The sequence below is a fragment of the Furipterus horrens genome, unplaced genomic scaffold (genome assembly GCF_987537825.1).
Source record: "Furipterus horrens unplaced genomic scaffold, mFurHor1.1.pri manual_scaffold_7, whole genome shotgun sequence".
In the NCBI taxonomy this organism is placed as follows: domain Eukaryota; kingdom Metazoa; phylum Chordata; class Mammalia; order Chiroptera; family Furipteridae; genus Furipterus; species Furipterus horrens.
In genome coordinates this window covers 29,050,906-29,063,828 of record NW_028327177.1, presented here as the reverse complement: position 1 = coordinate 29,063,828, position 12,923 = coordinate 29,050,906, and the positions used below count along the sequence as shown (strand labels likewise).

Below are 12,923 nucleotides of genomic sequence, written 5' to 3'. Positions count from 1 at the left end.
GCACTGACACTGCCTATTTGCATTTTTGGATTACTCTTTCTAATGAGATTTTAGAATTTTTAAACTAATTTCATAGACATCCCAATTTCCTAAGAAATTATCAATCCATCCTATTTTGTACATATTCTTTAGCAATTTAAAAATTAGTGATAGTGGATCTAATTTATTTATCGAGGATTTTCCATTGTCTAAATTTTTGAAAATGGAGTCATTTGGTGTTCAAGGTGCAAATATTATTTTGAGCCCTAATTCACTAAGTACCTACTGTGTAGTGTATTCATTGTTCATTTAACTCATTTGTCTGATGGTAGGGAAAGGCATTATGGCCACCAAAACAAGGTTATCTTCAAATTAAAAGACGAAGCTGGCAACTCCATAGATTATAACGGAATTTATCATATGGTAATTTACTTGCTAGAAGATTGGGCCAGAGTTTTGCACAAATATTCTTCACTACCATACCCTTGTACAGTCCTTTTTTTTATAGTATAATTTGTATACTCATATTGAAAAGACAAAGGGACAAGGGGCCATACTTCCTGATGGCCTTGTGATAAATGATTGCTTATGATCGATACTATCATCAATTTTGCTATTTATCTCAGTTGTCTTGCCATTCCGACTGTTGCTAACAAAAATATTTATAGCTACATTTTAAGCAACAGATAATCATCAACTAGAAAGCTTTGATATGTTTGCTGAGGACCGTGAAGTTGGTCAAAGGTCACAGCATGAAACTTAAAAATGAAATGAAATCTGGAAGACACAGATAAAGAGTTGGTTTTGTTCACATCTACATCTATATACTCATTCTTCTCTCAGGAATAGTTTGTTTATATTATGCATTCATAGATATACATGTATATTTAACATGTAACACTGACAGATTTCTTTTAATGAGACTATTATAGTGTAAATCTTTTGTAATAACCTGTATTGTGTGTATGAGATGGAGAACAGACAAAATGTGAAATTATAATGGAAGCCAGTAGGAAAAGATTTACAGATTTTTGTACGGTAGGAATAAATTTTTCAGAATACTTCTAATGTTTTAAAAGTGCTGTTTGTTTCTAATAATGTTGGAGGTTTTGGGTTAAGGGTAGTTTGCTTCGTGCTACATCTGAGTCCTTGCTAGTATCTAATGCTCTACAGACTTCCTCAAGAACAGATTTCTTCGTCTTTGTATGTCAGAACCTATCATGAGTCATTCAAATGAAGTGAACTAAAGATTCTGTTGAAAATATAATGAAATGTCTTATTCTCTTGCCTTCAGGAAGTTCATATTATCATTAGAAAAACTATGAACACGTGCACATTGCACAGTATTGGAAATGTCACAGGAAGTTTGTGACAAATGGCAAAATTGATGCAGTTTTAAATGTTTAGAGATTCGAGATTATGTACTTAGGGGAGAGAAAAAGGGGGGAAATGACAAGGATAAAGCAAATGGGGTGGAACTTGAGCTGGATTAAGAAAAAATAACGATGGAAAAACTACAATAAAAAAAGGAAGAAAACATAATGAGTACAGGTCATTTCATGTATTGAACCTCAGTAGGGGACAGGTGGTTCAGGGGACAAAGAAAATCACCCTACACACCCTGTCTGCAGCACTTTATTTTATAGAGAGAATCCTCAGTCAGTGCAACTTGGGCAAAGATGGGATGTTTCGAGGTGGCAGTCTTGTTGGAACCAAATGATTGTGTATGTGAATAGAAGAATACAAGTTTGAGATTAATTTGTGGAACACTTTAATTGTCATATAAGGATGGTAGAAAGCATCTGTAATTTTTTAATGGGAATGTAAATTAATTGGACTGGTATAGATGTGTTGGGAGATGAACATTGTGAGGGAAGCCCTTGAGGATAAGAATTTCTCCTAATGTCTCATGTACATGTCTGTTTCTCCTCTTAGATTATAGCACAGTTTCCATAAGTAGAAACTTTTATTCAGGTCTACAACAATGTATGGCACATAGTAGGTATTTAATAAATCTCGATTGCCTAAAGACCATTCAAGGAAGGCTAGTTTAGTACCCCACCTGGATCCATAGTGGAGCCTGACAACAAGTTGGGGCGGGGAGGGCGGGGGAGAACTATGGGAACAAGGGAGCCGAAACTGTGTATGTGTTCCCAGTTTTCCTTCAAAAATGTTAGATTTTGTGGAGCTACTCAGAAGTAAGACCTTCACCTCAGTTGGATGGCTGGGGCAAATTAGTAGTATGTATGCGTATTTATTTAAAGCCTTTAATGGTATGTTATTAAGTCTCAATTGAGAGAGCAATATTTTTTAGTTAGCTGCTTTTAAAAGTAATAATAAAATCAAACAATACTAAAGCCTAAACCAAGATAATCTTTCTTGTTTTTTATGCAGATTTTAGTGACATATCACAGAGTATTTCAGTGTGAATATAATTTCTATCCTTTTTTCATAGTTTCCCTTCTTTAAAAAAACCTTACGTATACTGTTTTGTCGTTACCAATCTGCTTTCACATCTTATTTAATCCTTAAAAGAAACTTATTTATGTGAGGTTAGTTAGGAATTTTTGTTTGCCAACTAACAGTTGGGGAAAGGGGCTTAGAGTGATTTAGCCCCAAATCACATAGCTAATTCATGATAAAATTTATATTTGGAATTAAATGTAGAAAGAGAACAGCAGAGTGTTTGTGAGAACAGGCTCTGGAATCAGAACTGGATTTTAGTTCTGGTTTTACCACTTAATAAACCCTATGATCTTAGACAATGTATATAATCACTTTATGACCTCAGTTTCCTTATCTGTAAAATGGGGTACCACTTTAGGTTAATTCCTCTAGTTCTGCACTGTCCAATATGGTAACCACTTGCCACATGTTGCTATTTAAGAACTCTTTCTTTCTTTTTTTTTTTTCCCCCTAAGATTTTATTTATTTATTTTTAGGAAGAGAGGAAGGGAGGGAGAAAGAGAGGGAGACAAACATTGGTGTGTGGTTCCCTCTTGTGTGCCCCCAACTAGGGACCTAGCCTGTAACCCAAGCATGAGCCCTGACTGGGAATTGAACCAGCAACCCTTTGGTTCACAGGCCAGTACTCAGTTCACTGAGCCACACCAGCCAGGGCAAGAACTCTTTTTTCATGCTATTTCATTAATAGTTTTTTATTGATTACATTTTGAAATTAGAGCATTTTGGTTGTTTTGGGATAAGTATATTATTAAAATTAGTTACCTATTTTAACTTTTCAACACGTGTCTGCTAGAAAAATTTAAATTACCTATGTGGCTCGCGTTATATTTCTGGTGGACAGTGCTGCTCCAGATCAGGTGTTGATAAACTCCAGTCCCCCAAATCCAGCCACATGACTATTTTTGTTAATAAAATTTTTTTGGAACACAATCATACCTATTCAATTATATACTGTATATGGCTACTTTCATGCTATAGTGACAGAGTTGTGTGGTTGCTACATGCAGAGTCATGTGGCCTGCAAAGCCCAAAATATTTACTATTTGGTCCTTTATAGAAAAAGTTGGCCATGTGCTATAGACAGTGTGTTGACAAATGCTCAGTGTGTTATCTTTACTTAAGAATGGATATCAGAGACTGACAGACTGAAGCTTCATGGTGGGTGCCAGCGAGGAAAAGTTAGTGAGGAGGGACTGCTAATGGGTACCACATTTCTTTTGGGTGATGATGAAAAGATAATGGTGGTAGTTGTGCAACTTCAAGTATACTAAAAATCACTGAATTATATACTTTAAAGGTAAATATTACGGTATGTGGATGATACCTTAATTTTTAAAAACTGGATATGAGCCTCATTTGGTAGATGTAATAAAGTAGGACATTAAACATGATACATATTAATGAGCATAAGAACATGCAGTGAAATAAAAAAATGCAGATCAGCTGTGGGAAATGTAAAAAAAAAATTTAATGTTTTTTTATTTACATCTATTGTCAGAAAAAGACAATTTTTAATCACCTTTAAGAGGTCATGCCACTTGAGAATATTTGCAAGTAGTTTATTGGTAGGAAAGCAATTAGTTGTCATTTATTGTTTACTCAGACTGTTGACTGCTTACCCATAAAAAGACTTATGAAGATACAATTTCTTTTTAGTTATAAACTTAACTTTAAGATAGTGTACAACAATGTATACATAGCTAATCTCAATAGTTAAATGAGTGAACACAAAGTATAAGTAAAAATCACTATCTTATGACTATTATCCTCTGGAAACACTTATCTAAATATAAAAATCATGACTTTCTGAAGTTATTAGCTTGCTTTTGAAAGGAGAAAATAACATTAGCAGAAGGGAGTTGGCAGGCCATTCCAAACTGTTCATATCTTGTGTGTATATTCTTTTTCTTAAACGAGTTGTTAAACATCTACCATATACAAATCCTAAGTATTTTCACATTGTTTTGAAACTGAAAAAATATTATCTACTTTGTACAGTTGACTCATTAATTCATTATGCATAGGGTATGCCAACAGTCTGCTTTATGAAATATGAAACCAATAATCAGTACATCATTTTTCTTCTGAACATTAGCAGTAGGTTTTTATTTTAGTGCTTTAAAAACGCCATATTATCGTACTTTATTTATGATTTAAGTTAGGCTAGCATGATGTCTAAGAGCACAGACTTTGGAGCCAGATAGACCTGTTTCCTAATCTTACTCTACCATTTCCTAACTTAATGTGACCCAGAACAACCTGTTTAAGGCTTAACATCTCTAGATCTTCATTTTCTCATCTCTAAAATGGGCATAATACGTTCTCCATTTTTTTTTAAGGAATAAATAAAATGAGTGTAAAGTACTTAGCACGTAGTAACCGCTCAATAAATGGTAACCTCATATTACTGCCATCTTAGTATATTAAGTTTTTTAATCAAACATTTATTTTTTTTGTTTGTTAGTATCATACATTTCATTATGTATTTTACTGACTCCTACTTTTTCAAAAACATGGAATATTAAGTAACATTTTATTTTACTTTCAGTCAAAGAAAAATAAGAAGAAATCAAAGTCAGATGCTAAAGCAGTGCAAAACAGTTCACGCCATGATGGAAAGGAAGTTGATGAAGGTACCTGAGCAAGTGAAAGGGCTGTAGAAAAATATTTATTCCATTTTTACCAAGGTTCATTATATCAAAGCTGCATTTGTTTTGCTCCATCTTTATCTAGGTCTTCTTTTTAATTACTATAAATCTTAATGCACAGATCCATGACATTGTTAAGAAATACTTTTTTATCTAATCATTTAAGGATCTAATATTGTTTTTCCTAAAAGGAACCACCTTGAAATTTAACGTCTAGCTCAATATCTTGAGTAGTTGAAAAGCCATTTGTTTTGTCTTTGTTTCCCAGAAATATGGTTTGGGTTTTTCCTCAGTGTTCCTAAATATGTTACCCCGAGAAGGCTATGTACAAAATTTTTGAGTAAGCCATTTATTGTTATCACCTAATAAACCCATTTATTAGTAGCTATATATAACACTCTCCTGTTCTCCTGTTGATTTTTATCAAGCAAAATAAAGATATACAAGGTGACTTCTATATCATTTTTTCTAAACTATAGATGGCAGATTTGATAGAAAATTATGAGAATGAATAATTGCTTCCTAAAACAATGTAATGAGATCAGAATAAATCTTAAGATAAATTAATGTAATCAGCACTCTTGGTTTTTAATTTAATATCTAAATTTATCATGCTATTTTGTGTGCACTGCTCCATTCCCCCTCTCCCTCCACAAAAAAAACCTACAACTTCTTTGTTTCCCCTTTACTGAATAACATTTTTTTTTCTGGGGCTATGTCAGGAGCCTGGGAAACTAAAATTAGTCACAGAGAGAAACGACAGCAACGTAAACGTGATAAGGTGCAGACTGATTCTGGTTCATTGGATTCAACTATCCCTGGGATAGAAAATACCATCACAGTTACCACCGAGCAACTTACAACTACATCATTTCCTGTTGGTTCCAAGAAGAATAAAGGTATATTAGTGGGCCATAAGAGTGCTACATCAAATCCAACTTCTTTTAATATGATATACAAAATATCATTAAGTCAAAATCTGATATTTTGAACTGCCTCCATCATTATACTGATATACCCTTCTTCATGAGAGCATTATGGACCACGGATTGGTCTACCTGATACCAGCAGTGGTTACTTGTTACATACTCCCTAAGGAATGGCATAATAAATTAAAATTGCCTGTGTGTTGAGTCACATGAGAAAATAATGTTGCCTCTTCTTTCTCATGTGTATCGCTTTGCCCCAACTCTCTTACGTCTCCATTGCTTATAGTGGACAATGCGTTAAATGCAATCATTTGTCACCATTCTGCATGTGAGTGCTTTCACTCCCAAGATGAAACAAGCATGTTCTGGTGGTGCAGATTCTGCCTGGATTTCTTACCACTCTTAACTTTCTGAGAATGCCATAAGTGATTGATAAACTTCAGAGGTTATTGACCTAATGTTCTTCCCAAGTACCTCTAGTGCTCAAATTATCTTATACTGATGGCTTCTTGGTAGCTCTTTACATTGCCATCATTTTTACCCTGGAGACATCAGTCTGCTGAGCAATACTGCTCAACTTGCTCCAAGGCATTGACTTACCTTTTTTTACCTTTTTATTAATTACCTCCTTACCCTGCACTTGTCCCCACACCACTTTCTCAGCCTTGTTACCTTTTACTTTTTTGCCTGCCGACTTGGTGGAATTTATTGCTTTGATAAAGTAATGACTTCCACTTAATCCATTTTCACTGTGACCTCTTAGCCATACATTAGTGTTTTTTTGTTGGTAACCTTTTTCTGTTGTCTTATGCATGTCTTCCTTGCTAGCACAATCCTGTGTCGTGCTAGTTTTTTGATAGATTGTGATCATTATGCTTTCTAGTGTCAGAAAAATAGTATCTTTTTAATACTATATTATATTCTCACCTCTTGCCATATTTCCAAAGTCCTGGTCCCAAATACTGGCAAAGTTCTTTAGTTGATGTGTTTGCTTCCAGGATTGTTGAAACAGCAGCTGGTATTGTGGTGGCAAAATAGGTGGCAAAGTTGAATCCAATTACAGAGCCCAGTTCTCCAGTTCCTACTTAGAAGAATCTTGATAACCATTATGGAACAGCAGACTGTATTTACTTGGGTAATATCCAGGTTTTTTGTTCATATTTTAGTTGACTAAGAATATTGTAACTAAAGAACTCAATTCCTTAAGGCCATGTGAAATACTCTGTGAGTAAAAACGGCTCTTTTCCAGCGTAAGAATTTAGTGCTTGAAGGAGCAATTTATTGTAAGTATTGTAGTAAGAAAATTAATTTGTATGTTACTCCTAATTTAATGTGCATAGTAGCCTATTCAGTATTAAATAAATTTTATTTCTATTTCAACCAGGTGATTCTCATCTAAATGTGCAAGTTAGCAACTTTAAGTCTGGAAAAGGAGATTCTGCACTTCAGGGTGAGAGAAATTAAATGTAACTTAAATTGAAAGCCCATCGAAATAGGAACTTATATATACATGTTTCTTTCCTGAAATGAATAACACAGAAGGAAAAAGAAAGACTTAATGGTTTTTAATTCACAGTCTAGAAATTTTGGAAAATAGATAAAAAGTAAAATCACTCTTGCTTCTAACCATCTTCAGTATGTTCTGGCTGTTTCCGCCTCTCCTCCATATTACTGAAAACATTCTTCTAGTAATAGTTTATGTGCAGTTTTGATTGTTGCTTGCCTCATTTTAGGCTTGCCTCATTTTAGCCAATGGAGATAAGAAAGCTATTGGGGGTGGAGGGCAGGGGGACTTGGGTTTAATATAGGCATATATGTGATATAAGACTTTTCCACTGTTTATTAAGAAAAAAGCCTTAAAACCTATAACCTTTTAAACTTCTTACTTAACACTAGCAAGCATTTCACAATAAGTGGAGTGTAAAGTTCTGTAGTGCTTCATTCACATAGAGAAGATACGCTTTATTTACTTGTTTATGATAAAGATTGAATTAAATAGAGTGGTAACCTTTCCTAAAAACTAAAGTTTTGTAGTAAAACATAAACTCAGAAATGAAGAGGCACCTTCTCATTTTAGGCTTATTCTTAACACTGTCAGCTTTCTTTATTTCCATGGTTCTGAATCTGGCTGCACATTACAGTCATCTAGGAAGTGTAGAAAAATAGCATACATATGTAAAAAGGAACATGTGCTTATTTACGCACACATACCCATACGGGTACTTCTATATACAAACACATATGTGCATATAACTGCATACAAATATATATACATACACACATATACATGCTATGGCTGGGCTGAGGCTCCAGTGCCTATTTTTAAGAAAAATTTTCACATAACAGTAAAGCCTAGGAGCAGACTGAATGTAATATGAAGTTACTTTTCATTTCTAATGTTATAAGGAATGTACAATAAACATCTTTTCATGCATGAAGGAAAAAGAAATAAATTTTTCAATCGATTTTAATGTGGAGCCAGGTTTTCAAATTACTGCCTTATACATAGTATATATATATGTAAGTATTTAAGAAAAAGCCTCTACCTAAGGGGAAGGCTTTATATTTTTAAGGGTTAAGTTTTTTGAGTATACCAGAGTGTAGTGTTTTCCTGTTTGTTTTGTTGCACTTCCTTTGAACAGCCATTTGCTGTTGAAAATATTAAGGAATATAAATTAAGTTCAAACCTCCCCTTAGTTTTCAAATTAAAAGGCATGGTGATCATGTTACTTTTTAGATTCTTTATTTTTATCTTTCAAGGTCACACTGTTTGGAGGGAGGTATGGGGAAATAATGACTGATAATTAAATATAGACCAAGCAATCCTAGAAATTTGAAAATATCCCTCTTTTAACAAGGAGTAATGTACCAGTTTTTAATCTTTATTTTCTTTTCTTTAAGTTTCTTCAGGATTGAATGAAAACCTCACTGTAAATGGAGGAGGCTGGAATGAAAAGTCTATAAAACTCTCCTCACAGATTAATACAGGTGAGGAGAAGTGGAACTCGATTTCATCTGCTTCTGCAGGCAAGAGGAAAACTGAGCCATCTGCTTGGGGTACAGACACTGGAGATGCTAATGGGAATGGAAAAGACTGGGGAAGGAGTTGGAGTGACCGTTCAATATTTTCTGGCATCGGTAAGAAATGTTAGAAATTTTTTAATTCATTTAAAATTGCTTATCCGGTACATTGTGAATTTTTTGGAATGAAAAATTATCCATCAGCAAAAAATTAGTAATGCCATAAAGAAATAATAGTAATAATTAACTCATTTCAGGTCCCTCATATGGAGCAAAATGCAAACTAAGTAAATAATAGTATGTATTATTTGCTCTTAGTGCTTTCACATACTTTATCACATTTGATTACCTATGTAACTTAACAGGTATAATTATATTTTTAGTAATGTAATAAGTGTAATGTGTGAGCAGTCTTTTTAATTAATTTCAATAGTTTATTGTGTTTAAATAAAAATAGTAAATGAAAGTATAGTTTATAGTATCCATTTATATACTGTTTTAATTAATTTTTCCCCTGGGTTTTAAAGGTAAAGATGAGTAGATGAGGAGCTTTTTTCTGTTGAGAGCTATCAAGTTAAAAGCAACTTAATTTCAGCTGTGTGTATGTATATTATAGAAAAGAAATCCATCTTAAATATGGAAAAATGCAGAAAAAGAAGGAAAATTGCACTGTTATCATAGCACCCAATGCCAATCGCTGTTTTGCTTTTTTTTTTTAATACCCATGTACAGTTTTGTTTTTTACACAATTCAAATCAAATATGCATTTTTATGTTCCCATTTCCCACTTAATATTGTAACATAAACATTTTCCTTTTAATTTATTTATTTTAGAGAGAGACACACACAAACATTGATTTGTTTCTCCACTTATTTATGAGTTCATTGGTTGGTTGTTGTATGTGCCCTGAAGGGGATTGAACCTGCAACCTTGGCGTATGGGGACAATGCTGTAACCAACTGAGCTACCTGGCCAGGGCCTCATTTTCTTTACTTTTTGTGTTTTTATTTAATGGCCCTATGATGTATTATATAAGCATAGCATAAATTACTAAATACTTCCATGTTATCAGAGAAATAATTTTTTTTTCTTTTAGCCATTGTAAATAACATTGCATTGAGTATATTTTTAGGGGGCATATTTCTTTAGGATATGTTCTTGTGAGTGATATTGGGTTAAAGGGAATAGGAATATTTACAGTGCTACACGGCATGTTGTCAGTGTATTTTCTAAAAGAGTTTTAATTTATCAGCATCAGTATGAATGCCATTTGTCATATGCTGACCAAGGTTGAGTACTCTTATTTTTTTTAATCTTTTCTAATTGATAAGCAAATAATACATAAGTGGTTTTGGTTAAGTTTTTTAAATTACTAATATGGTTGAATATTTTTCACAACTTTCTTGATCTTGTCTATTTCTTTTATGAATTATCTATTCGTGTTCTTTGCCCCATTTGTTTAATGACTTCTCAGTGTGTTTTTTTCTTTTAAGTTGTAATTCCTGTGCATCAAAGATATATTTTCTTTTGTTGTGCTTGCTGAAGATAATTTTTGTTCATATATTTCTTTTAGCTTAAGTAGAAAAAACTTTCTTTCTATGTTACTTGCTTTTTCCATCACTTTTAAGCTTAGGAAGACTCATGTTGACTAATAGCCCCAAGAAGCAAACTTTAGATCATTTACTAATACTATTCTTAAGCTTGTTCCTCCTCTTTCCCCTGCAATGTCCAAAAATTGTGTAAAAATACCAAAATTTGGAGGAGATAATCCCTAAGTTCCCAGCCTCATTTCAACAGTGAAGAAAGCATAAATTTCTGTGCTATAAAGCATCCCTTTACATTTAATAAAACAGATGGTCAAATGTTATTAAGTAATGTTAAGAACTGAGACCTTTTAAGATAGTTGCAACTTAACTTATAAAAGCTATCTAGCCTTCTCATAATTGGGATATAAATTAGATGGTACTTGTTTAATGTGGCTACAGATAAAATTAAGCAGCAGATTAGAGTTCCTGCCTAGGTGTATTAGGGCCTTTGTTGAAATTCCAAGGGAACTATAAAATTAGATTTCCTGTGAGTCACTGAGAAGAGTCAGGTGTGACTGGCATCATTGATATATATGTTCCTTAAAATATTCATATATGAGTAAGAAATCTCTTGGAAGTGTTGTGAAGATAGCATGGTGTAGTGGAATGAGCATGGACTAGTTCAAATAGATCTATTTGGTATGAATCCCTGTTCTTCCACATACTAGCTTTTATGGAAATTAGGATAGTTATTTAACCTCCTATATGACCCTCATATTTCAGTACTTGTGAGGATTGGCTAAATGAATGTCAAGTACCAAGTTCAGTACCTGTCCCAAAGTTGCAGCTTAATTATGGTATATAATAAGGTAGTTTGCAGTGGTAGAAAGAGCATGATAGGCTTTAGAAATCAGCCTAAGTTTCCAGTCTTGGCTCGGCTGTTTTCTAGCTGTCAGCAAGTCACTTAACTACTCTGAAACTTTGCTTAGCAGGGTTGCCCTAAGGATTAAAAGTGGTTGGTGTCAAGAGTCTAGTACATGGTAGACATTCAATAAATAGTAGCTATTGCTATTAAGTGGTTCTAATTTCTAAGGTTTTATATATAATACTGTTATCATAGTTTTAAATCTGTACATAACTTTCAAATTTCATTGCAAATTGAAGGTTCCAAGTGACGTTCTTTATTTTAACAGCTGCTTGGTCTAGTGTGGATAGGGGAATGAATACTTCTGAACAGAATTCTGCTTCTTTTGCATCTCTCACACTTAACTCTGCTGTTCCTGGTATGTGAAAACAGTCTTTCATTCAGTTAACAAAAAATTTCTGTTTAAATTAACTTTAGTTCTTGCTATTTGAAAAAATAATCAGCATCAAGTACTGCTATCACATAAATAATAGATATATAATATAAAATGTCAGAGGCCTTAATAAAACGGGAAGAAAGACCTAAATTCTTAACCTGCAAGTGCTTCACTTCCTTTCTGTAGTGGAGATAAGAAGATTCCATGGCCTAGCATAACTGGAAGTGCTTTGGCTCCCAGACAAGTACAAATGGAAGGCCTTCCTTTCAGGGTCAAGATACTCGACTGTTACTAGTGTACTCCTCCTACCATACTTCTGCTTGCAATTTAGCATTTTGTTTCTAAGTTGCCTTATTCATTCTAAGTTTATAGTGAAGCCTTTCAGATTATATGGACCCTCACATAATAACTCTACTTTGAGTATATGTTGATTAGAAAGCACATTATTACTTTATTACTAATAAACTTCTATAAATTCAGCATAACTTAAATGGATATGCCTTTTATTAGTTCTATAGAAGCGATATGTGCTTAACAAATATTACTTAAACATGGGAGATGTTTAGTTTTTAATGCATGGTTGATGTTGAAATTCATGGACCCAGTGTACTAATCATGTAGTTGCAAAATGTCTGAAGTCACTATTCTAGAACAGGGGTCAGCAAACTTTTTCTGTAAAGGGCCCAATAAAAGATATTTGAGGCTTTGTGAGCCATACTACCTCTGTTGCAACTATTTAATTCTGCCATTGTAAAATGAAAGTAACCAGAAACGATACCTAAACAGAGGAGTGTATCTGGTTCTGAAATATTATTTTGATTTTTTTTCAGTCATTTAAAAATGTGATGCTATTCTTTGCTCATACAGTATCCAAAGAAGGAATGGCTGGATTTTGCCTGTGGGTCATAATTTGCCAATCCTTGGTCTCATAGACTACGTTTCATTTCCAGAGGTTCAAGTTAATTGCCTCCTTCTTTTGGTGACTTTGTACAACACGGGATGCTGCTGAAGAAATAGCAGCAGTGTTACCATAGTGCCTCTTAGCAGTTAAT

The 12,923-nt window shown here is 33.7% G+C and overlaps 1 protein-coding gene across 3 annotated transcripts in view; it reads left to right on the top strand.

The window, feature by feature from the left end:
• Positions 1–12,923, top strand: part of MTDH (metadherin) — a 59,725-nt gene that overhangs the window by 23,858 nt on the left and 22,944 nt on the right. For 2 of the 3 annotated variants that reach the window (XM_090283538.1, XM_090283537.1), the window contains exons 3-6: positions 4,994–5,078; positions 5,816–5,992; positions 7,407–7,472; positions 8,924–9,160. In XM_090283538.1, the coding sequence (XP_090139664.1) occupies positions 4,994–5,078; positions 5,816–5,992; positions 7,407–7,472; positions 8,924–9,160 (565 nt within the window). Of the gene's footprint in view, positions 1–4,993; positions 5,079–5,815; positions 5,993–7,406; positions 7,473–8,923; positions 9,161–11,763; positions 11,854–12,923 lie in introns of all 3 variants that reach the window. The other variant, XM_090283536.1, reaches the window with a different exon arrangement.